Source organism: Myotis brandtii, unplaced genomic scaffold (genome assembly GCF_000412655.1).
Source record: "Myotis brandtii unplaced genomic scaffold, ASM41265v1 scaffold131, whole genome shotgun sequence".
Classification (NCBI taxonomy): domain Eukaryota; kingdom Metazoa; phylum Chordata; class Mammalia; order Chiroptera; family Vespertilionidae; genus Myotis; species Myotis brandtii.
In genome coordinates, this window is record NW_005354632.1 from 14,072 (window position 1) to 40,832 (window position 26,761).

At 38.4% G+C, this 26,761-nt stretch overlaps 1 protein-coding gene across 5 annotated transcripts in view; it reads left to right on the plus strand.

The window, feature by feature from the left end:
• Positions 1–26,761, plus strand: part of GDAP2 (ganglioside induced differentiation associated protein 2) — a 27,478-nt gene continuing 717 nt past the window's right edge. The window contains exons 1-13 of one of the 5 annotated variants that reach the window (XR_001360850.1): positions 1–230; positions 1,401–1,540; positions 1,969–2,122; positions 2,531–2,619; positions 4,018–4,094; positions 6,210–6,369; positions 6,994–7,150; positions 9,822–9,898; positions 10,609–10,685; positions 12,133–12,272; positions 13,999–14,053; positions 18,681–18,824; positions 20,624–20,841. Coding sequence is in view for 4 of the 5 variants with exons in the window: in XM_005859935.2 (XP_005859997.1) it covers positions 64–230; positions 1,401–1,540; positions 1,969–2,122; positions 2,531–2,619; positions 4,018–4,094; positions 6,210–6,369; positions 6,994–7,150; positions 9,822–9,898; positions 10,609–10,685; positions 12,133–12,272; positions 13,999–14,053; positions 18,681–18,824; positions 20,624–20,671 (1,485 nt within the window). In the remaining variant the exon portion in view is untranslated. Of the gene's footprint in view, positions 231–1,400; positions 1,541–1,968; positions 2,123–2,530; positions 2,620–4,017; positions 4,095–6,209; positions 6,370–6,993; positions 7,151–9,821; positions 9,899–10,608; positions 10,686–12,132; positions 12,273–13,283; positions 13,971–13,998; positions 14,054–18,680; positions 18,825–20,623; positions 24,145–26,761 lie in introns of those variants that run through there. The other 4 variants (XM_005859935.2, XM_005859936.2, XM_005859937.1 and 1 more) reach the window with 4 other exon arrangements.

The window sequence follows — 26,761 nt, forward strand, 5'->3', positions numbered from 1 at the left end:
AGTCTCCCGTGAATATTGAGTTGCTGAGGAATTTGGGAAAAGACGAGCTGAAGTTCCCATTCCATGGATCCCTTGGGTGCACCTTCCCAGTTTGTGGATGTGGATACACTGCCAAGCTGGGGTGACTCTTGTGAAGATGAACTAAATGCTTCTGATGCTGCAACCGATGCAGACACCGTTAGATCACCTTTTCTTTTTAACAAGACTATCAATGGAAAAGTGATTCTTTGGTAACTCTTTGGTTAAATCATATCACGATATGATAATACATTCTCAGAACTTCTTCCTGATTTCTTTTTTCTCAGAGTTTCTTCTAAACTATTTTTTGTAAGCCCTAGCATTGTTGAAATGGTGCTTTGCATAGACATATGTGCCTCTATTAAGGAATAATTGACATACAAGAAACTGCACACATTTAAAGTGTACAATTTGGTAAATTTTGACATACGTATACACCCATGAACCCATCATCACAATCAAGATAGTGAATATACTTATCTCCCCCACCAAATATTTTTTGTGTCCCTTGGAAATCCCTTTCTCCTGCCTTCCCTGCCTCCACATCCCCAAGCTACCATTGACCATTCTGGCACTATAGATTAGTTTGCATTTTCTAGAGTGTACTACTTTTTAGTCTGACTTTCATTCAGCATAATTATTTGAAAGTTCATCTAGTTGAATGTATTAGTAGTAATACATTATTTTTTATAAAAAGCTTTATCGAGATACAATTCACCAATTTAAATTATACGAGCCAGATATCACAAAGTTGTGTGACCATCCCCACTGTCAATTTTAGAACATTTTCATTGACCCGAAGTTCTATACTCATCAGCAGTCACTACCCTCTTCCCTTTTCTCTACCCCCAACCCCCAAATACACACATACACAATCTCTCAATTCTAGGCAACCACTAACCTACTTTCTCTCTATATAGCTTTACCTATTCTGGACATTTACTATACATTGAATCAATTGTGACTTAGTGTAATGTTTTTAAGATTCATCCATGTTGTAGTTTGAATCAGTACTTCATTATTTTTTATGGCCAAATAATATCCCATTGTATGGATACACCACATTTAGTTTATCAATTTATTAGTTGATGGACAGTTTAGTTGTTTTCATATTTGGGGTATTATACACAATACTGCTGTGTCTAAACTCTTTACACCAACCACTTCTGCACTATGAGCATTTTATTATAATGAAACAAATGTGAAGGAAGCAAAGGAATAACATGGTTTTATTTGTTTTAGACTTGTAGGAATTGCTTTACATATCTATCTAGGATGCCATATTAGTCTTTCTGAGAGTAGAATGTTTTGAAAGAATTAGAAACTAGCTTTCTTATCTCCTCCTCATCCCCACACTTGCTCTTTATGTATTGTTTGCTCAGGAAAGGAGATGTGGCATTGCTGAACTGTACAGCCATTGTGAATACCAGCAATGAAAACCTCACAGATAAGAATCCTGTGTCAGAAAGTATCTTCATGCTGGCAGGGCCTGATTTGAAAGAGGAACTCCAGAAACTTAAAGGTGAGTAGATTTTCTTCAGGATGTATTGCTTAGGAAGAGTCTGAGCAGGACATGGTGGACCCTGGAATTGAATGAAAGCAGTCTGTCTGGCATCCAGCACTGCCTTTCAGTACCACCCCCTTTCTTCATATTGATTGCCCCATTTCCGCACAGTTAGGTTCCCCTGGGTTGCTAAATCAGTTACTTCTAGGTCATTGACTGTCTACCCTCCAAAATTTTGATGCTTAATTTGCTTCACGTTCTCTCCCATTCTTTTCGTCTCTGTTTTCGTACCTATTGTATTGCTCACTGTCATTTTGGGAACAGGTAAATGTGTTTAACCCATGTTTTTAACGGAAATTTCTCAACGTTCTTATTCTCTGTGTCATGCATTGTTCTGTTGTTTTCTCTCTAACACCACCATGACATATGTGCTCCATTGCTCCCAGGGTGCCGGACAGGTGAAGCCAAATTGACAAAAGGATTTCATCTAGCGGCCCGGTTCATCATTCACACAGTGGGACCCAAGTACAAGAGCCGCTACCGCACAGCAGCTGAGAGCTCCCTGTACAGCTGCTACCGAAACGTCCTTCAGCTGGCCAAGTACGGCCTTCTCGCTCCCTGGCCATAGCATGCCATACATTGTTAAAGGCCCTGGTTTTACAAGGAAGCCTAGCTACGGGAGTCAGAATTTGAGAGATTTAGATAATTTCAGAGGACCCTGAAGATAGAGTCCATTGTCTTCTCAAACTTAGCAGTAAAAGGAATGGCTTTGGGTGACTTGAGAATGTAACTTGTTCTCATTTTACTCAGTCTTTATGTGGAATATATTTCCCCCACATGGTGCAATTAAATTATAAGTTAATATAATTCTTAAATACTGCAATTGTGTTAACTACTATGGTAGATTTGTTGAAGGGACAGGGAAGGAGAAGTTAAGCTGCATTTTAAAATTAGTTGTGGATTATGAATGTTTGTAGTGTAATTTTTGTGTTTTCTGTTTGGTTGCAGAGAGCAGTCAATGTCTTCTGTTGGATTCTGTGTCATCAATTCTGCAAAACGAGGTTATCCTTTAGAGGATGCCACACACATAGCCCTTCGTAAGTAATATTGGAGATGCCGTGCATCAATTGGCTTAGCACTTCATACATGGGGTTGGGGGGCTGTACATAAATTGAGACTTAAAAATTTTATATCACTAATGAAATAATTATAGCCAAAGAAGAGTTGTTAACCGACCATGGCACCTACAGGGAAGCTTGTATTGATAAAGTGTAAACCTCTCAATTTACTTTCTTGTGTTGATATTTTTATCCATTTGAATGGAAGATTTGCTTATTAAAATGATACCAAGCTAGAAGTATGGCCAATACTTGGGTATTTGAATCCTAATTCATAGTGGGAGCTTAATAAAAAACTGATTTCTTTATTATTACCAAAGTAATACATAATCTTTGTGAAAAAATACAAAAGTATCCTATATAATATCTATACTAATAAAAGCCTTGGGGGTGATCAGGGAGTGGGAGCTTAATAAAAAACTGATTTCTTTTTTATTACCAAAGTAATACATAATCTCTGTGAAAAAATACAAAAGTATCCTATATAATATCCTATATAATAAAAGCATAATATGCTAAGTGTCCAACTGATCGGTTGACCGCTTGACCAGTCACTATGATGCACACTGACCACTAGGGGACAGACTCCGACCGAGAGGTTAGCTTTCTGCTGTGGTCCAGCTGATTGGGACTGAGCGAGAGGGCGGGACAGGCCCTGGAGCCCTCCTGTGGTCCCTCCCCGAGCTGGCTGGCCAACCTCCCGCAGCTCCTTCTAGGCTGGCCAGCCTCCATTGGCCCTGATCACAAGCCAGGCTGAGAGACCCCACCGTGCAAGAATTCGTGCACCGGGCCTCTAGTATAGAATAAAAATTGACTTTCTTGTCTTAATCCTGTGCCTGCAACCAGTCCCTGCTCCCTGTGTGTATATAGATATATGATTTATTAACTGGAGAATGACATTTCTTATCTATTGTCTTATGATTTTTGGATTTAACAATTATTTCATACATGTTTTATAAGCTAATAAATACATCTGATGTATCATTAAACAAAAAATAAATATGAGGAGCTAAAAGTCTTATATCCACCAAAAAATTACAACGATATTAGCATGTATAGAATTTAGGGCAAGGGCTTGGCCTCAGTCTTAAATAAATAGTCTTATTTAATAATTAGCTATTTTAAAAACTAAGATCCTTACTGCTCAAGGATTTCATAGTAAATTTATATATTGTGTAGATAGAGTATTATTTATATACATTATATTAGACTGAACTTCTTGAGGAGCAGAGATCTTATCTTTTCATTGAGCAGAGACCTGAATGAAAGAGCAGTGATCCATTACAAAAATAAAACTTTGAAGAGTTTGATTTTTCTTTATATGTAAGTAACTTCTTTTTTTTTTTTGAATAATCTTTCTTTTCTTTTTTTCCTTAGGCACTGTAAGGAGATTTCTAGAGATTCATGGGGAGACCATTGAAAAAGTAGTATTTGCTGTCTCTGAACTTGAAGAGGTATTTTGCTAATTATGTTGCATTGTTTAAATCTTACAGACCAATATCTCGTATGAATAGAGATGCACAAATCTTTAACAAATTATTAGCAAACTGAATCCAGCAACATATAAAAGGGTTACCAAATGGGATTTATCGCAGGAATGTAAGGTTGGTTCAATATACAAACGTCAATCATTGTAATGCACCATAGTAATAGAATAGTGGGTAGAATAATAATAGAATCAAAGATAAAACCACATGATCTTCTCAGTAGTTGCAGAAATTAGACAAAATCTAACAGCCTTTCATGATAAAAGCACTCAACAAACTGGGAATAGAAGGTAACTTCCTTAACCTGGTAAAGGGCATCAGTCAAAGACCCATAGGTGATTAGATGTGACATTGTAGGATCATCAGTTATAACAAATACACCACTCTGGTGGAGAAATCTCTGTACCTTCTCAGTTTTGTTTTGAACCTTAAATTGCTTTTTAAAAAAGTCTTCTTTTTTTTTTAAATGGGCAGAAGTTTTAAAAAGGCATTACTTTAGAAAAGATATCCAGATGACCAATAAGCACATGAAAAGATGCTCCACAACATTTGTCATTAGGAAATTGCAAATAAAAAACACTTTTCATTCACTAGTATGGCTGCAATTGCGTAGATAATAACACTTGTTATTGGTGAGGCTGTAGAGCAATCCAAACCTCATACATATCGAGTGAGGATGTAAAATTGTGCAGCTGCTTTGGAAACAGTGACATTTCCACAAAAAGTTGAACTTACAATGTCACATCTAATCACCTACAGTAAAGACAGAAGAAAATTGAAAACATTTGTCCACACAAACACTGTACATGAAATATTTATGTCAGCATTCTTCATAACAGCCCCAAAGTGGGAACAACCAAATGTAATCGACTGATGAGTTGACAAATGTGTATATACATACAATGGAATATGAAGCTGTAAGAAGGACTCAAGTACTGATACAGGCTACTGTGAGGGTGAACCTTGAGAATGTTACACTAAGTGAAAGAAGCCAGACACAAAAGCCCACAGACTGTATTCCGTTTTTATGAAATGTCCAGAATAGGCAAATCCATACAGACAGTGGATTAGTGGTTGCCAGTGTCAGGGAGGGAGGAATGGGGATGACCTAGCTAATGAGCTTAGGTTTTCTTTTTAGGATGATGAACATGTTCTGGAATTAGATAATGGTGATGGTTCTACAACTTTGTGAATATACTAAAACCCATGGAATTATAATACTTTAAAAGGGTGAATTTTATAGTACGTGAATTCCATCTCAGTTTTTTAAAAAGGCTATAAAAATGGTGCCTCTTCTTATGTGTCTATACATGAAAGATGATGCAATATTACAGGTGAACAGTAAGAACACTGACATGATTTCTTGAATGATTTCATTGTTTTTTTAAGCAATTCTATCATTCTTTGTTTTTTTATACTATTTTAGTTTTTTGGTTTTCTTTTTAGTATCAGGAATAATTAATGGTTAATGATAAAATAATTTCTAGGATGATGAAAAAGATACAGGAAAAATAAGAGCACTAAATGCCTATGATGTATCATGGATTTATAAATGAGTCAAATGAACCAACTCATATGGAAATTATAAAATAGAATGAGTGTCATTCTCATTTTTAAAAAAGATTTTTCCTTTGTTCTTTGGGAAACCTCTAATGAAGAATAAAGGTCTTGAAATAGCAATTCTCCATAATGAATATTAAAAATACTCAAAAATTAAACCCGGTCAGTGGACCTTGATGGCTCACTGAGCATTGTGGAGGAGCATCTGAGCCGAATCTTGAAAGACATGTCGTTAGTAAGGTGAAGGGTGAGGAGGAGACAGGAGTGGCAGGACCTGCGCATTCCAGGTTCAGTCACCGGGAATTGCCGGAATGGGAGCCATGTTTAACTAGCTAATGATGTCCTGATCTTTAACACAAAACTGAAGGAGGTCCCAGACAGCATCTGCTCTGAGCTTAGAGCAGGGGAGGTCTTCCTCCCTGATGGAGGCTCTCTTTACAGCATCTGAGCAGCACTAAGCACTGAGGTGCCTGCTTCATTACTTCGTGATTTGTCACAGAATGTCTTGCTTTTCTGACACAGGCTACTTACCAAAAGCTGCTCCCTCTGTACTTCCCAAGGTCATTAAAGGAGGAGGGTCGGTCATTGCCGTACCTGCCTGCAGATATTGGAAATGCAGAAGGGGAGCCTGTGGTACCTGAACGGCAGATTCGAATAAGTGAGAAACCTGGTGCCCCGGAAGGTGAGTTCTACCTTTCTCATCTCCCTCTTAAGGAAGGGAAGGGATTGATCACAGAAGTGGGGAGTATGTGTCTGTTAGTGTGACACTGAGATCAAGACCAACTTAGTGGTTTTTAGAGTCTTATTCTTGTTAAGATTTACTCTTTAAATAAAATAAAAATTTTAAATACATGTCTATGTCAGGTCTGTGTTAGGCAATAGAAATTCAGAGGTGAATATAACAACATTCTTGCCCTCATGAAGTTGATACAGGACACTGTTGAGACAGTAGTCCTGTACATTATCATCTAAAATGTTCAACAGCTTCAACAAGGTCTTCTAAAACCATACCTAACATCTTCCTTCCTTGGTGCCCTGACCAAAGGTCTGAGGTTTATGTGCTGGCCAATCAGGTGCTCCCTCCTTAAACGGCTCTGGATAAATGACCCCAAACATTTGTTGCTTTCCTTCATTATTTCAATTCTTCAGATGCCTAAATCGGATTTCATTTTCATTCTCAAAATATAACCTTAATTCTGTTCTTTTGAGCTAGCTCATAGTCATCCCTGTTGGGCATTCACAATCTGTTTGTAGCATTTACAGTCAAGTTTTGTCCTCAGCTCTCTTGCTGGTGTTTTTGTTACAGACGACCAAGAAGAGGAGGAAGAAGGCTTGGGAGCTGACCTCTCTTTCATTGGCTCTCATGCTTTTGCCCGAATGGAAGGAGATATTGATAAGCAGAGAAGACTGATCCTTCAGGGACAGTTGTCAGAGGCAGCCCTACAGAAGCAGCATCAGAGAAAGTAAGGGAAACCCTCTGGCCTGAAAGACATGTAAGGACCTGGAAAGGCAGAAAGGGCCTTCCATCTGCTAACTGATCCATGTGTATGCTTTCCACTTTATTCCTCATGACAGTCCCGTGAGGATAATATTGTCCCCGTTTTGTGGTCCAGAAATTCAAAGTTAATTTATCGGGGGCCACAGTTAGCATGTGTTGAAGCCAGTGTTGAGATGCATGTCTGATTTCAGAGTTCCTGCTCTTTCTGCGATAATTGTGGCGCTTCTGGGTGAGGTTCTGTTGTAAAAGAACTAGGAAACTAGGGAACGGCAATGGCAGGCTTACAAAGGTTTTACCCAGCTTGACTATGTTTATAATTAAAACATAATCTACAGTTTTATTACATTTAGAAGAGCTTTATTTCTCCTCGATTTATCCTCAGGACCTTATAAAGGCATTTCATTTCTTTCAGGTATTTTTTTTTTTAAAGCAATTCTGAATAAATCCTCTTTGAAATAAAGAAAAGTAGCTTTTGTACTTCTGGGTAAGCTTTTCCAAGGATTGATAGTTCTTGGAAAGCTAGCTACTTTTCAAAAAAAAGTTAAAGGAAAGAAAAAAGTCATAAGCTATACATGGTTAATATCATCCATTACCTTATAGGGCTGGCTGAGGGGATGACAGCTCATATGGTTGTGAACATTAAATACGATAATGTCATGAGCTTAGCACCACACCTGATACTTAGCAGGCTCTTAAAACTGGTCACTGCTATTCTCTTCAGTACTGAGCAAATCGTGGTCTAGTTTACCTTTGCGCTTTGCTACTTGGCATCCCTTTGGACTGGAATACTCTCATCCTTCAATTCCTGCCCATTCTTCAGGTGTCAGCCCAGAAGGGACGGTTTCTGGAAACATACCTCGCTGGAGATAAGTTGGAATAGATGGAATAGAGTCTGGAGCAGATGCTGCCTCCTTTATGCTTTTTCAGACTCTAATTAACCAAAGCCTAGCATAGCATTTATCCACTATAGTTAATGATGTGTGGTGGTTGTCATTCTCCATCTGTAAAGTGGGAGTTGGACTAGGTCAGTGGTCGGCAAACTCATTAGTCAACAGAGCCAAATATCAACAGTACAACAATTGAAATTTCTTTTGAGAGCCAAATTTTTTAAACTTAAACTACGTAAGGACCCGGGAAGGAAGAAAGGGCCTTCCATCTGCTAACTAAGCCAGGTGTATGCTTTCCACTTTATTCCTCATGGCAGTCCCATGAGGATAATATTGTCCCCGTTTTGTGGTACAGAAATTCAAAGTTAATTTATTGGCGGCCACAGTTAGCCAGTGTTGAGATGCATGTCTGATTTCAGAGTTCCTGCTCTTTCTGCGATAATTGTGGCGCTTCTGGGTGAGGTTCTGTTGTAAAAGTGGAAACTAGGGAATGGGAATGGCAGACTTACAAAGGTTTTACCTGGCTTGACTATGTTTATAATTAAAACATAATCTACAGTTTTATTACATTTAGAAGAGCTTTATTTCTCCTTGATTTATCCTCAGGACCTTATAAAGGAATTCATTTCTTTCAGGTATTTTTTTTTTAAAAGCAATTCTGAATAAATCCTCTTTGAAACAAAGAAAAGTAGCTTTTGTACTTCTGGGTAAGCTTTTCCAAGGATTGATAGTTCTTCCATCCACACTCGTCTTGTATACTTGTTTCGTCTATCTCCTTTCCGAAAACTGATTTCTGGCATGGGCCACAAAGTTTCAATCGCACTGTACGTGCGCACCCGCACGTGGTATTTTGTGGAAGAGCCACACTCAAGGGGCCAAAGAGCCACATGTGGCCCGCGAGCCGCGGTTTGCCGACCACTGGACTAGGTGATCTCTGGAGTCCCTTAGAGTTAGAATTTCCCGTCTCTTGAGTTCCTGGTCTTCACTTTATTATGATTTAATTTATATAAACAAAAGCACAGTAGCCACTAGGGGTCACCAATAAACAGCCTTTCCAATCAGATGATAGTTTCAGTGATTTCTAGGCCATGTGTAAGAATCATCTGGCAAACAGTTTTCTTTGAATATCCTCTTAGCCAATGCCAAACTGTGGTCCCCGTGATCTGGTATAGGGGGTATAGTACAACTACTGTGACTAACCAATCATTAAAGAAGCCAGGACTTCACAGATAAAGTTACCTAGTTCCTTTGTGGTCCCACATAACATAACATGTACAACACACCCGTTTTTCTTCTGCAAAGTAAACTCCTGGAGGGCACTGGCGGTGTCTTTTCACTATAGTATTCTCAACCCCTATCATAGAGCAAATCTTTGTTGAATGAATGAACATCTATTTTGTAGAACTGCTATTGCTTTAGGCTTTCTCTTTGCTTTTGTTTTTATTTTTTTGCAAAGGAGAGTAATAGTATTTAAAAACAGTGTTAGTTTGAGACTTGGTATCTGAGCCAATAATATGAGTATTCTTCATTTGATCATAAAGGGTTTCTTAAATATGTATGGACACCTTTTCTCAGTAACTCGTTTGTGCTTATTTTATCAATAATACACAGTAGAGATTCTGCATAGTATAATGGCAACTCTAACTTCTTCCTCATTATAATAAAACAGGGCAAGATAAAAACAGGTCCCAACTGTTGAATTTAATTTACAAGGGTTTATTATAATGATTATATCTTTTATTTCTCTAGTTATAATCGCTGGTTATGTCAAGCAAGATCTGAGGACCTATCGGATATTGCTTCTCTGAAAGCCTTATACCAAACAGGTGAGCTTGTGGATATGGCAACTTATTCTATTACTAATTAAGGACCCTACCTGGCATGCTGTTCGAGACTTCATTTTTCTCTGCTGGTGTCCGTTTTCTATGAATAAGTGTTTTTGTACTAATGAAGATGGAACCTATGAAAATTTCAACTGGTAGTTGTACATCAGCCAACTTCATTTCTTCTTAATGTCCTTTTCTTATTACATTTTTTTCTGCTTTTAAAAGTACCATATACTTGCTATACAAAATTCAAACCTTATATAAATATATAATGGAGACAGAGAAAGTTCTGAGACTCCCTTTCTTTCTCCATTGTATTTTTTTCAGACGATACTTGAGTTCCATTTAGTTTTCCCAGATTACCAATGTTTTTTTGTGTGTGTTTTTTTTTTGATTACCAATGTTTTTAAAAGTTGTAAGTTTAAACAAAAAGCTATATATGAAAAGATCTTTGCCTGCAACCTTAGCTTTGCCCTTGATTTAAAACCCATAAGAGGCCTTATCTTAAAAGTAATAAGGGCACTCATCAAAACCTCCTAAAGGTAAACTAAAAAGTGTTTTCTAAGAAATCTGAAGATGGAATTTGAAAAACTTATGTTCCTGGCTTTCAGTCTTTCACATATGTGTGGACTGTTTTTATAAGGTTGGTGCCCAGGACAAATCCTTCTGGAATAAAGTTTCTGGGTACTGTTTACATTTCCTGTTTATAGGTGTGGATAACTGCGGTCGCACAGTGATGGTGGTGGTTGGAAGAAACATTCCAGTAACACTAATAGATATGGACAAGGTAAGCCATGGAAAGGCTGTTTTACAAATAATGTTGATTTAAAAAGAAGGATGTGAATTTGGAATCAGGGTTTAGAATGTGAGATGATTGTATATTTCTGGTGGAGTGGCAGCCCTGGGGTTCTGCAAATCTGCATGTGTCATTTCAGTAAGTTAGGGGTTTGGTTTTGCTCTGTGGGAGAAACAGAAATACTGGGATGTCATAATGTGATCTCCAAAAACCCATCTGCTTTGTTTGGTTATCATGTAACGGGCAAATTTTTTATTGGAATCTTTATTATCATTGTACTAATAAAGTCTGTCGTTCTTTTCTTTCTTTTTAAATTTATATTTTTATTGATTTTAGAGAGAGAGGATAGAGGTGAGGAAGGGGAATGGAGAGAGATCAAGATAGAGAGAGAGAGAACTCTCAATTTGTGTAACACTCATTCTTATCATTAATAGTGTAATTGATGCCAATAAAAACATAGATCCTGCATTGATGTCAGTGTGCACTTCCCTGATGGTGTAGATATTCATGTGTCATTTCATATAAAATACTGAGATGTGTTATAAGGTTAAACCAGGTAACAACAGGTAGCAGTTGGATCCTAATCCATGTTAATCCGGTCATGGGAATGCCAAGGACTCCCTGAGGAGGAATTGGGAAACAGCCTGTTTGATAACAATCTTTCAGTTGTTACCTCTTAGCTTCCTCCTTGCCATAGTTTATAGCTACACCACTGGGTCATACTGGCCCTGCCCATATTGTATGTCTGCTTTGTGTTTGTTTCTCTTAAATTTTATCTTGCTTGTAATGGAATATTTCTCTAACCGATCTGGGTTACATTACATTTGAGTCTTTCAGAGCTCTAGAAAAGCTGCCCAGCCCACGGCCATCTACTGGCTCAACCTGTTCTCATTTTTATCATTCAGGTCAACAGTAAAGGTGCTAAGAAAATTAGCCCTCAAAGTGAACCATGTGAGGCGTCACTTACAATATCCTCTTTCAGTAATTCTCAATTATAAGAGAGCCATGAGCCTCTATGTCGGTAGAGACTGCAAAGACTTTTCATTGAATTTAAGCAGAAACTTCAAGAATGATTGAAAGTCTAGAAATTCTACTGCTAATGATTTTGATGTCATTATTCTACAGAGGAAAAACCTGGTAGTTGACCAAAGAACTCTTTTGAGTAACAGGAAGAGTTACTAGAATAGAAACTTGTTCTTCTCCTTCATCCCTTAGGACAAAAGAGAAAGTGATCGTACTGTAGCGTTTATGAGAATGATTGAGTGGTGGCATGATTCACTCTCTTGGAGATCCTTCTAAAGAGAACTGATGCTCATCAGAGTGAAATGTCCATCTGCGGTACCTGGGCATAGAGCAGCTTAATCTGGATTTTTCCTCTCTCTGTGAAATAGACGGCTGTGCAAAACGATCTTTACCTTTGCTCCTCATTATCTTCTAGGCCCTTTTATACTTTATCCATGTAATGGACCACATCGCTGTGAAGGAATACGTATTAGTGTATTTTCACACACTGACAAGCGAATACAATCACCTGGACTCTGACTTCCTGAAGAAACTCTACGATGTCGTGGATGTCAAGTTAGTTATTTTTTGCAAAAAATTATGAAGGAAAGAGCTTCTTTCTTTCCTAATTGAAGCAAACATTACTGTGTATTCTGTGAAAGTGTATTTCATATACAAAGGTTTTTATCATTCATAGTTCAGATATTTTAATAGTTGTATGCGCTCCTTAACTCCAACTTACCACATTTAAGTAAATTCATATGTAAACTTGAGCCTGCTTTTCAAACACCTTAGAAAAGGTTTGGGGTCATGACCAACCTTTGTATATAAAATAATAAAAATGCTACCTTCTATTTATAAGGTGTTACACTTAATCAAAATATATTTATAAACTTTGTTTTATTTGATCTAGTGACCCATGAGTTTGTTAATCCATAATCTAATCCCAGAGATTCTAGCATCATATAAAAAAAAAGCTTATAACTTTGTTAAGTATGAATTTACTTTGTCTTTCCTCTAGCTAGATAAATATAGATATATTTCAAATCTACATTTGAAAGATGGGAAAATATGGACATTCCGAAAGATGAAGGACATTGCTCAAGGTCTCCTAACATTAAATGCAGAATTTGGACTTGAACCTGGGCTACTGACTTGGAGCCAGAAAATTAGTTTCATTAAACTATATTTCCCTTAAAATGATAATAGACATTTTAACCAGAATATATAGACACCCCACTACAGCAAAGATAAAATGTTCTGCTTTAAATTTTTTTCTCACTAATAGATTTCCTAAATAAAAATGCAGTCCACCTTCCTGGTAGTTGTTTTATTACGGTAGTGTCACAAAGTCTTTGTGGATTGCATTGAAAAATCTATATTGCAATTAGTGTACAAAGAAGGCAGATTACCATAAGTTCCAACTGTCTTACTCCGCCCCTTAAATCTCATCTTAATCCGAAATATTAAAGTTGTCATTACCTCACACACACTTCATTAGCTTGCTCTGAACGTGGGTTTTATAAGGAAGCATCACTCCACGATAATTCTGCCTCTACCTCTAACCAACTCTTTAACTTTGAACAGGCCTCAACTGTGAAATGAAGAGTTTGTACTATTTCTCTGAAGTCTTCTCCAGTTAACCTTATGCGACCCAATGGTGATTAACAAGCTGTTGAAATGATTTCAGGCACGCCTGGGGAGGCTAGATAGAGTAGTGGATAAGAGCATGATTCTGGAGCCATACTGCCTGGGTTCAACTTCTGGCTCTACCAGTTGATAGCTCGTAACTTTTGGAAAATTAAAATAGAAACAGTGTCACTTCATAGACTTGCTATGGGAATTAAGTATAAAGCCTTTGTACAATTTCTGGGACACAGTCAACTTCCTATAACTATTGTTGTAATATGATCATTGAAACTTTAGCTTCTATTTTTACTATAATTTTAAGTGGTTTTACTGTTGTTTATAATAACCCGATCCCAGAGATTTTAGGTTCATATGAAAAATGGCATTAAATAAATGCTTGTTAAATATGAATTTCCTTTGTCCTACCTATAGATGGCTGTTACAGCCTAGAAAAACATAGTATCTCCTATAAAACTGACACTTTAAATAATAAAATGTTCTCTAAATTGTTTTTGACATTTCACCTAAAATTTAATATGTAAACCAGAGCTGTCTAAAAACTTTTTCCCCCCTCTGTGAATGAATATATATACTCAGGCAAAGAGTTAATTGTCCATAATGGTGAGTGGTTTGGGGCATGACTTATACTGACCGTTTTTTTATTTTAAATCAGGTATAAGAGGAATTTGAAGGCTGTTTATTTTGTTCATCCAACATTTCGTTCAAAGGTACAGTATTTTTCCTTTTAGCTAAATCATGAATTTAAATGCACTGCATGCTAGCATATTAAGACATATATATATCAACATCCTAATTCTTGCTGTCACACTGTGACTGCTAATTTCTTTGTTTACCCTTCCTTGTTAAGTGATCTTGAGCTGTGGTCCTGATGTTGGTCTCATTTAATTCTAGTATCTTTGTAGACAATCCTCACAAGCCATGACTTCTCCATCTTTTCTTCTTCTTGCTCTTTGTTCATCCGGATGTTGCTCATGTTGTTGGTACAGAATTCACTTTCCTTCCTCTGCTCATGGCTAACTTATATGTCCTCCAGGTCTCAGCTCAACAATTACTTTGCATAGAAAGCCTTCCCTGACCAGTTCTGTACCTAGTTGGTACTCCTGCATGGTACCCCCTTAAGATTTTATAGTCTTCTATCATTGTTATGTTTTTAATTCAAATCACATGTTTTATTTTCTGCCTTGTATGTTAGCCTCCAAGATGATGAGAGTTAGAATCTAGCCATCTGGCTCACAGCTCTATCCCTAATATGTGATCCTACATCTTGACTTCATCAAGACATCTAGTCCTTTGGCCCTTTTACTGAAAATGTCATCTCTTTTTTGTCCTGATTTCGCCCCCCCGCCTTCTCCCCCATCCAGTCTAACACCCATGTTCCATCACTTCAGCCACTTTTGTCAGTGCCTAACTAACCTATAACCTCTCACCCTTTCATCACACTTGCCCATTAATTTTGAGATAGTACATCATTCTGCTTTCATCACTCCCGTATCTGGGTTGCCGAGCACTGATGGAGAAATCGGCAGAGCCAGGGGATTTGGGCTGCTGGTCAGACTTGGGGCTTGATCTGCTAGAGGCCCTTTGATAGTTCACTTGACAGTGACCCAGTGTGGCTGTCTGCTCTCCTTAAGCCCCGACCTACCAGTAGTGCTCACTCCAGCAGATGCTTTGCCTTGGTCTTAAGATCATAGAAACCTCAGTAAGGAGCTCCCTATCTTCTCCCTCACACCCCAAACCAACTGCCATCTAGTCCTTTCATTACCTCCTTGTTCTGTCACAAAAGTGTTTCTTAATGAAGGGCAGTCTCTGGATCCCATGGTAATAACAATAGCTAACGTTGTCTAATCACTTACTATCCGCCAGTTCTTCCTGTGAATCATCTTGTGTAAGCCTTATAATAATATATCTCTGCAGCAGTTGGTAGTCATCTTCCCACTTTACAGACAAGGAAATTGATGCTTAGAGACACTAAATTGCTTGTCCAAGGTAAGCAACTAATAGGTAGCAAAGGCAGGATTTGAATCTAGGCATTTTAATTCCAGGGCCTGCACTCCTAACTACACAATACATTCCCATCTCCTCAGGAAGCTTTCTCCAGTAATTCTCCTCTTTCCCATTTTTCTGGATCTAACTCATCAATTTTTAAACACTCTAAAGTCTCCAGTTATCGCTCTTCTTTTTTTTTTTTTAATATATTTTATTAATTTTTTACAGAGAGGAAGGGAGAGAGATAGAGAGTTAGAAACATCGATGAGAGAGAAACATCGATCAGCTGCCTCCTGCACACCTCCCACTGGGGATGTGCCCGCAACCAAGGTACATGCCCTTGACCGGAATTGAACCTGGGACCTTTCAGTCCGTAGGCCGACGCTCTATCCACTGAGCCAAACCGGTTTCGGCTATCGCTCTTCTTTACAACCAAATTTTTAGTGTAATCTATGTTCTATGCTCACCATTTTCATTTTTCATACATCTTAAATTACTCCGTCTGGTTCGAAATTCTACTGTGGCTACTCACACCAAAATCACTGGTCATCTCTGTTACTAAGCCCAGTAGACACTTTCCTGTCTTTGTGTAACCTGTTTCCCCGTAGCCTTAGACACAGTTGACCACTTTTTCCTCCAAACACTTTGGCTTCTTTGAAACCTACCGAGCCTCGTTTTCCTCCTCCTTCTAGCTACTCCTGCTCAGGTTCCTCTGCCCTCCTCTTTCTCTGCTCTTCCTTTGAGTGTTAGTGTTCCCAAATGCTCTGCCCTTATCTTTCATTCTGTACCTTCTTTCCTTTCTGTGTCTTCAACAACCCTAGAATATATGCAATTCCCAAATAAAGGTCTTGGAGATGCAGTAAAGCCCAATGTTTAAAAGCAAGGGTTTAGGTTGAGGTAATAATGTAGGTTCTGATGCCAGCTCTACCGATTACCAGCTTCTCATCCCAGGCAAGTTATGCTTTCATTTCACCTTCTATAAGATGGGAGCGATAATAGTACCTACCTTGTTAGGGTGTTGGAAGGATGAAGGTAATACATGTAAAATGCTTAAAACATTCACTGACCCAGATTGAACACTCAGCAAATGTTAGCTATCCTCATCATTCCTGTACTTAGACCTGCATGTTGAAATACTGACTAGGTATCTTCACTTAGATGTCCCACAGGCCTCTGAAGTTCAGCATGTCCTCCTGCCTCCCTCCTTCCCTCCTAAACTGCTTTTTATATTCCCTATCTTAGTAAATGGGACCACTGCCTACCAAGGTACCTGAGCCAGAAACCAGGGAGGCATCCTTGGGTACTTTCCCTACCTCACCTCTCACCACATTACATCAGTTGTGTGCCTACTGTTGTCCAAATCCATGCCTGTGTCTTCAGGCCTGACTAGTGACGTTTTCTTATCAAACTAATATTCTAGAATATTTACTATAGGTTCCTTTGCAAAAGTTTGCCAAGACCTGGTCTTAGGCAAAAAGAAAAGAAAAAAAGAAAGAAAGAGTATATCAGTGTCTAAACCCAGGGACATAAAAACCCAGGATTTAGTGATTAATTAGATTAGTAGGAGTGAGAGGAAGGTGGCATCCATGACTCCCAGGTGGCATCAGATATAGGATCATGGATTGGGAAATATTTTTGAGAGTCAATATCAAGTAAACTGAGCTTTAGCCCTAAATGTTCATGAATAAAATCACAGAGAGGCTTAGAGCAAAGAGGACAACTGCAGGCAGAGCCCTAGCATCGGGGAAGGAGACTGGGAAATAAATCTAAAAATCAACAAGGGAACCAAGATTGGACTCATGCCGTGGGAGCCAGTGGATGGGAAAAGCATCAAAGATGGTAGAAATAGTCTTTATTTTAGAACATTGTGGAGAAATTTAAGTAAGAGGAGTAGTGAAAAGTCCTTGTTGTGTATTTCATAATTAAGAGATGAGTGAAGACTTCAGTGAGGGATGTTTTCCACTTTGGGATTTCTCATGGTTTACAGAATTCTTGTTGAGTTTCTCATCCAAACATTGGAATGGCTTCAGCTAAGAGTCAGGGTGAACGCAGGGTGGGCAGAGGCTGAGGACCAGGTCTGTACAGTGACAGCCATCCTGTTGCCTCTCAGTAATATTTTGGGAAAATGAGGGAGTGAGAGAATAAAACCCACGTATAATGAAATCCACTCTTGTTTGAGGCTAAGTCAAAAACTATCAATGGAGTGTTTCTCATTAAAATATAATGAGATGAAATCAAGGGGTAATAAAGCAATCGAATCACGCTGTTCTGATTTCCATATTCCTCAGATTTTTTTCCAGGCCACCCCACCCATAGTGATAATTGACTGCACATATAAATCACTGCTCTTTTTCTCCTTTGAAACGTACTAATAGAAAGCAAGCTAATGGGATTTAAACCATCCTTGATTCTGGCTCCAGTGGATTACCATTACTTGTGTGAACCATCTTTTCCTGGTTTATATTGTTTGGGATCCTATGTTCTTGGTATTATGTCTGTAAAGAACTGGATGAAATAATCTCTAGCATTCACAAACGAACCCAGCAGTCCTTTTCACATTTTTAATTTTCTTCAGTTTCTTAAAATAGTAGATACTAAGGAATTCAATTTACCCAACTAAATGTGTATTTATAACTTGTAAATAAACCAAGCTCTCTAAAACTAAAGTGGAAAAAGTGAAGACAGTGTTCTTGAATCTCCCTGAACAGAAAACTTTTAACTGGGTTTCCGATTCTGTCTACTTTGAGTAATTTTCTCTTGCTAATACCTGAAGGATGTGAAGGAGGAAATGGGAGAAAAACTTCTTTCAGAGATTGTAGGATTCTTCCCCGACCCAATCTTCTCTTTGAATTTTCCACCCACCCCCCTGTCTCTACGGTGCAGCACATTCAAGAGTCCTTTCATAGACCTGTGTATTTAAGAATCATTTAAAAGTATTGAGAGCTAACCTGCTCAATTTTATGGATTAAGAAACTGAGTCTCAGAGTGAAGAACAGTTTATTTTTATAATTGTAGACGCACTTGTGTCACAATATACGACTCGCATAGGAGCATAGCGACACAATGGAAACCAAGCTTCGTGGGACACAGCTCTTTACTGCAGTGCCGAGTAGTCGACACGCTAGTGCGTCTCTTTCTTTAAATGCTGGTCATGGTCGTCTAAAACGAATCACACCGTCACTGACGGACAGCACCCTGCATTTTGAAAAACACTGTTTATTACGAGATGCTTCTGAGCTCAGTTTCAATTTTGAAATACAGTTTTTATCTGTTATAAATTCTCAAACTCATGTTTGTATTTCTAAGTTCTGGCCACTGGCTTAAATTATTTTCTCTTCTATTAATCAGGTATCAACATGGTTTTTTACCACCTTTTCTGTCTCAGGACTGAAGGACAAAGTCCACCATGTGGACAGCCTCCACCAGCTGTTTTCTGCCATCTCGCCAGAACAGATCGACTTTCCTCCTTTCGTCCTTGAATATGATGCCAGGGTGAGTACCAGGAGTTCTCCCTGCCCGGCTGCAGGCTCCTAACTGCTCTGCAGAGCAGGGCTTATAAGGACATCCTTCCATTGTAAGATGATACTAATGCAATTAGTGTGTTTTTATAAACTTGATTGTATCAGTTAACATTTTTAGGAAGAAAACACTTTATCCTAAAAGAGGGCTTTTCCCTTAATAAACTTTTCAATGGCAGATTTTTCTGCAATTTTGAAACCAGTCCTGGGTTGTGTTGTGAATTTTTCTACCATGTTTCAGACATACCTCTGCCTACTTATCTTAAGATTGAATGGCTATTCATCTCCATAAATAGAACCAGGAGAATCGATTGGTGTCCATTTTCAGTATTAATTCTAAATCAGGTAGTCTGTCTTAGTCTTTACTAAAAGTTTCATTTTGCTTGGCCAAAAGGTCCTTAGTCTCCTTATTTAATTGTTGCTGGTTACATATCTTTATGCATGAACCAGGGAAGATATTGGAAGGCTATATTAAGTTGAAGTGAATTATTATTCCTTAATTATTGAACAACATGGATACAGTAAGATAAATATCCTACAACACATTTTCCCTCTAACTTCTTTAACTTCAGCTATGATTTCTGTTCTTCTTTATTTTGTGAGTAAAGTATTTCATGTGTTCTGATGGCTAATAAAATCTTATGGGTGGTGCGGCCAGCGTGGCTTAGTGGTTGAGCATCAAACTATGAACTAGGAGTCAACTTTTGATTCCTGGTCAGGGCACATGCTGGGATTGTGGGCGCGATCCCCAGCATGGGGCGTGCAGGAGGCAGCCGATCAATGATATATAAAAATATATGTATATGTATATTTATATTTAAAAAAGACTGGGTGGACTTAATGCTCCTCACCAGCTGTCATGTAAATATACCATAGAGCAGTGCCATTTTCATCCTGCCCCTCACTCTCCATTTCCAACTGCTATCTTACATTAATGCTGTACATTTTCTGTTTAAGGTTTCCTGAAAAATACGTTGTTTGTCAAAGAAATGCTTTCCTTAAAAATGAGAAATGAATCTCCAATCTTATAAATGGAATCTAGAGTCCATCTCCTCTAAAGTTAACTGCTTTGATTTTTATTAAGATAAAGTTAGCCAAAATGAGGTCAAGAAATTCCCCTGACATGGATGCGGTGCTTTCTACATTTGACATTAAAGCTCTGGCATTTAATTCTCTATTTTGATCTTGAACTAAGCGCCCTGAGACCTGTAATCGGTACAAGCCTGGACGCTCAGGCGTGTTATGGAGAAGACTCATTTCTGCCAAGAAAGTTATGGTTATTAAATTCTTCAGCAATCGTTCCTTTTGTCTTGTGACTCTATCTTAAGATTCAGCACACAGTAAGATCACGCAGTCTAACAACAAAGAATCTGTGCGCTATATTCCATTAGTCATGGATTCAAAGGCGGGCTCTTCTGGTGACTAGCTAGGTGGCCTGTGTGAGCCTCAGGTTCCTCTCTGTAAGATGAGGGCATCACCTACTTCATAGCATTCTGTGAGGATGTGAGGGATAAGGGATTCAGAAAAATGCTGATAAAGTTTCTAGCATATAGAATATTCAATAAGTGGTAATGTTATTAAAAAAAATCATCATCCATCATCCTGATCACCTCTACCTATTGTGCACCAACTCTGATTACCAGGGAACTGCTCTTATGGCTTGCGCTAGACATTTTATATGTGTTAAGTCATTGACTCTAAATCCCTTTCTTTTATGTTCTCAGTTAAAGTGATCTTATGACATAGGGTTCTTGTTTTTTTTTCTTCCCACAGGAAAATGGGCCTTACTATACGTCGTATCCCCCATCCCCAGACTTGTGACCTGCCCTCTCCCAGCCCTGGTTTCCAAGGACACCACCCTCTCCACGGATCACTACCTGCTGAAGTGATACTCATTTTTGCTGTACAGATCCAGAGAGCCTTTTGTGCCCACCTCTCTGGTATTTTTTTATTGACTGTATATTTTCTGGCACATAAGCAATCTGAAAATGGTAGGCCATTCTGAATTGCACACTTATTTTAACTTTGTATATTTGTATCAAATGAAAATGTTCATTTGTAGAGGGTTGTTCATAGCAATTGGGGAGCAACTTTTGAGTATCTTCAGTTTCCTGAAAGGACCCTGGATTCTCCATTAGACAAGCCACCCATGTCACTCATACCCTCTCGTTAACATTGCACGCTTCCTTTGTGTACTTGAGCCTGTCTCAAAATATATAGAACCAATGTATGCTGACCGGATACATTATTTGCTGCAGATCCTGGCATCACGTTTTATACAGATAAGGTGGTTATGATAAAAGAGAATTGTCTGGGACCAAGGATTTGGAAATGAACTGATCAGAAACATCAACATCATGAGCTAAATATAGGTCTTAGAATTTTACTGCACCAGTTAAGACGAAGGTTTAAGAACTAAAGTTCCTTGGAGCATGTGGTTTGTTAAGATTGTTCTGGTCTCAGCGGTGGGGGAAACAGGAAGATGGTAGGTATCTTCAGCCTTTTTCCTATAATCATGGGTGATTCGGTCTCCTTATTCAAGGGGACCGTGCATATTGGAACCCTGAAGTGGAGGGCATCTCCTGGACTCCATCAGGGAGCCTTTGGAGATGTGTGGTCTTCCCAGAGTCATGCACGGCCCTGTTTGGCTCTTAGAACTGCCCCCTGTAAGGACCCTTCCTAGTTGCCCACATCAGTGTGGAGGGAGTGTGTGCATGGAACGAAATTCCAAACCACGTTTGTCTCTCAGGCTCTCCCTGTGCCTTAGCTTGCTTATGGGTAAAAGTAGAATTATGCTCCCTACCTCACAGAGGTGTCATGAGGGCAGCATTTAGAAAGGGCTTTTGATGTCTTTGGATGAAGAATGCTAGGCGAGTTTTGGGGGTAGGGTGTCTTCAGTTACTTTTTCAGTGATAATAAATATGCTTGAGGGAGTGCTACAAGCCCTTCCCCTTGTCCTTGGCATCTTTAGAGTGACTTTCTTTTCTTTTGGGACAAGAGCTGTTGGAGCAAAATCCCAACCCTGAGGACCTCCTTCCTCTTCGTCCAGATTTCTTCTGGCCTCCTCCCCCAGCGCTGCGCTTTAATGAGAGGCATCTGCTAGCCATTTTAAGCATTTCTTCTTCAATTAAGGTCACACCATTATCATTTCCATCTGGGTGTCCTTGTCCCCTCCATGTCCTTCACCCCGGCATGTCCATTGGCATTTTGGAGAAGTGTAGACATCTTCTGGTCTAAAGTGCCCAGGATCGGTGCTCCCAAGGGTCTGTTCCCTTTGCCCAAATTAATTCTTCAGTGGAAGTAAAAGAAACAACTTCTCGTTGGTTGTGATAGAGAAGTCCCCTTTGGTTGTGTTAACTGCATCCCCTGTTTTCCCATATAAATGAAACGGGACTTTACATTTCTAAGATACGCGCGCCTGTCTTCTGCGTGTAGTGGACACATTTGCTTTCTGTGGGAAATCAAAACCACTTGTTCCTTATGTATTGCTTGTTTGTTAAGGACTTCCTGATGACTTAGGTCATCGGGTCCAGTGAGCCAGTCAGAAGTCTGGTGTTAAGCTTCCTCTCGAATAGTAATCCCTTAACCCCGTGAGCCTTGAGCCTTGAGAATCTGAAAAATTAACTTCATCTGCTCCAGGCAATTGTTAGGTCATGTTTGAGGCATCTTTTCCCTGGAGGCAGTTATAAAAATATGCCAACTTTTCTTGGTTAAAGCTGGACTTGGCTCCTTCACATTGGCACCTGGCCCGAATCATTTCCTCTATAGATAACAGAGGCTGCGAGCTACTTTGCCATTTGAATGGAAACACATTTACAGGGACAGTTTCTTATAGGCAATCATTTTGAAAGGATGTCCCTTTGTGGTGAGTATACCAGTGACACAAGCAGGAGTCTCCATATACTGAGATTCTAGTTCAATTGATGTCCTAGGGTAGAAAGGTAGTATAGGACTACGTACATGTCAACCACGTTTCATAATTAAATGGAGACGAAAGCTAAGGGCTGCTCTTCTCAATGAAACTAAATTTGGTGTGGGACCAAGTTTGTGTTGTTCTGCTGCCTGAAGTGTTATGTAATGAAGTTGTTTCTCGGTGTACTGAGGTCCTAGGAGTGGAACACAGTGACCTCGATATTGAAATGATTAAGTAATGCTCAGTGTCTATCTGCCTCTGTGGAGCAGTGGATGCCTGGACAACACACGCCATGTTCAAGGATGGACTTGAGGATGAGAGGGTGACTGGGTGGGGATGACCACTAGCATCTGATGTTAATTCAAAGCACCACCCCGTCCTTAATTCAGTTAAACTTTGGTCATGCCAAATGCTTAACTTACAAGACATTAAGTTAATCCATTCATTAATTCATGCAAGGCATAATATGATTTTTAAGACAAGTATGTTTCTTGCTTCAGCATATGTTTGGATTCTTCTGAACTCATCTATATCTAAGTTTCTTGACAGCAAAAATAACCTTGAAAAAAGCTCAGTTTTTATTAGACTCTTAGTGTCTAGAGGCCAAAGTGGTTCATATTTTAAAGATTTTGCTTTAATGTATATCTTAGTTCATTGGCTGGTGCTCTATTTATTTATTTGTTCTTTTTTTTTAAGGAATCCATCTCCAGTAGTTTGAGAGTGATCAACAGAGGATTTTTAGAATATTTTTGATAAGAAAAATGGATGTAGATTTTTTTATCAAATACCTGAAATCTAAAAGGATTAAAATATCTCCTATTTGTAGAGATGGATGAGTGTAATCACTTTAGTAGAAAGAAATGGTTAGCCTATTTCTATTTGTTTTCTATTTGTTCAGATATTGTTTAATGAATTCAAACTGTACCTAATGGTTTAAACTTTTCTTTGCAACAGTTAACAGGAAAGTGATAAAGTGTAGCTTCAATATAGGCTAAAAACCACTTTTTGTGTTTCCCTTGGTACATTGTATATGTATGTATATAGAGTTTACATTGCCTACTATATAAACAGAAATTATTAGAATTTGAAGTATTAGAAAGAAGAATTGTATGGTTCTAGGTGCAGTGGATTGATTGTATTAAGGACCAAAAAGACTACAGCATACAAACCCCTAAAATTGGGATTAGCCAGGAAGTTTCTGATTGTGGGTCCCTTAAGTTACGGTCATTATAATTAACATGCAGGAGAGTTTTTTAGCTGTACTGACAATTTTGGTATGTACTAGTACTTCATGGTATATGATTGATTCTTGGTTTTCGATTGCCTGAGCCCATGAAGAATAAAGGAGGGTTCTATCTGTAATCTAGGTCATATAAAAAAATAAAAAACTCAGAAATTATAAGGATGGCCTAGTAGGCCTAACCATACACACACACACACACACACACACACTTTCTTCCCGCCTTTTGTCCCTTCCTCCTTCTATCTCCCCACAAGAACTTTTTAATTTTTTTAAATTAAATTTATTGGGGTGATATTGGCTAATAAAATTATATAGGTTTCAAGTGTCCGATATGTAATACATTTATGTATATTGCATTGTGTGCTTATCACCCAAGGTCAGATCTCCTCCCATCACCGTATATTTGACCCCCGTGACCCTTTACTCCTGGTGACCACCATACTGTCTGTGAGTTTTTGTTTGTTTTTCTCATTTGTTCATTTGTTGCTTTCCTCATATGAGTGAAATCATGTGGTTTTATATCCCATCTATGAATGAAATCATGTGGTTCTTGACATTTTTTTGTCTGACTTATATCGCTTAGCATGATATTCTCAAGATCTATCCATGTTGTCCCAAATGGCAGTATTTCATCTTTTCTATGGAGAGCAGTATTCCATTGTATATATGTACCACATCTCCTTTACCCAGTCGTCCGTCAAAGGACATGTCAGTTGTTTCCATGTCTTGGCCACTGTGAATAATGCTGCAATAAACATGGGGGAACATATATCTTTACGAATAAATGTTTTCAAATTTTCAGGTAGGTACCCAGAATATCCCCACAGAATTTTTAATGGTGGTTAGTAGCATCGGTGCTGTGGCTTCTCACATATCTGGATTCAGACCTTGGGCATGCTTCTCAACCTTTTCTGAGCCTCAGTTTTCATATTAAATGGGGATAATAATTCTCCTTGAATAATTAAGAGAGATGAATGCAATAATGTTCATGAAGCTTGCATAGTGTTGTTGTTTTTTTTGTTGTTGTTTTTCTATGCATAGTGTTTATAAATGCTAGCTACCATCACTTTTATTAGAAAAAATAACATTTTGCTAAGGTCTTTATATTATTTTATATATTGAGTAGTAAAATCAGGATTCAACTTCAAGTCTGACTCCAAAGCTCATGCTCTTATGAAAAATTATTTAATAAAGACCGTCAATATCAGTTGCTTATAAGTTTTTAATCTTAAATAATATTTTCTCAATATTTGTTATAAAATTAATGTTTCTGTGGAGGGGAAATGGCTAAGGTTCCTTTTAACAATCGTGTGAATGTGTTAATAACCAAATTGACACTAAATAAATATAAACTTTATTTACAAGTTGTCATGCTAGGTTGCGGTCTAGCAAAGGGATGGTGGGGCCATGAGGCCAACGTGTCTATTATCTTGCACATCTATGATCTGTAACTAATGATAGCATGGGATTCGGCCTGAATCGTGAGACAGTTTTTGCAGGAAAAGAATTTTCCCCCAACCAGTATTATCCTGATGTTCCCTGATAGTTCTGAGAAATAGTACGCAAGCATCTTAAATTTGTGAAACCTATTTGAAAGACTTGCTTTAACTGTTCTTTAAAATAGATGTTAGTAAGTCTTCTATCTTTTCCTAGTTTTCTAAATAAATTCTGGAGTTCTGAAAAATGAACAAACATACATGCAGGCTTGGTTTATTATTATTATTATTATTTTGCTGTTTTCTCTCATTGGGTGATGGGGAAAAAAATACCAGGAGAGGGTTGTAAGAGGAAGTCAGTTACTTTTTTAGAAAGGATAGCGTGTATCCAATTCAAGTCCTTTCCTTACTCATTATACTGTATTTGCATAGATTATTAAAGTAGTGGAGACACCAGAAATGAGGCCGACATTGAATTCTGTTTTAAAACTATTTCCCTCTAAACATGGTAATAATCTATGCTGCAGAAATTATTGATTCTTTCCCCAATCCAGCCTCTTTCCCCATCTGCAAGGTTTTGGAGTTTAATGACTGCATGCCTCTTCATCCACACCTGTGGGTTCTCAAGGTAAAAGACACGTCATCAGTCAGAGCCTCATCCATCACAGCAGAAGACAACGGTTCTGGCTTCCCATTTGCAGACGAGGCCCAGGGCTACCTGATTTCCCCCATTTCAGCATTTGTTATTTGATGTAGGTTAGGAGCCTACTTCAGTTCAAGTTATTTTCCTCTTTTATTAAATACAAATAAGACTGGTTTGCCTGGCTGATATGACTCAGCAGTTGAGCACCAACCTATGAACCGGGAGGTCCTGGTTCGATTCCTGGTCAGGGCACATGCCCAGGCTACAGGCTCAATCCCCAGCGTGGGGTGTGCAGGAGGCAGCCAATCAATGATTCTCTCTCATCATTGATGTTTCTATCTCTCCCTCTCCCTTTCTCTCTGAAATCAATAAAAATATGTATACAGTATATTTTTTAAAAAGACAAGTTTATTATAACTTTTCCTTTACTACTTGGGTGAAATGCCCTCAGGTTTTTTGCTTCTTGAAAATCCAAATTTATTTTTTATAAGTAGGTATGTAAAGCATTTTGACGATTTTGTTATGTCTTCTAGTTTAGATGTACTTGAAAATGCTTATTATAAATAACACTGATTTTTTAAAAAATAGATGGGAAAGGGATAGAGAGTTAGAAACATCGATGAGAGAGAAACATCGATCAGCTGCCTCCTGCACACCTCCTACTGGGGATGTGCCC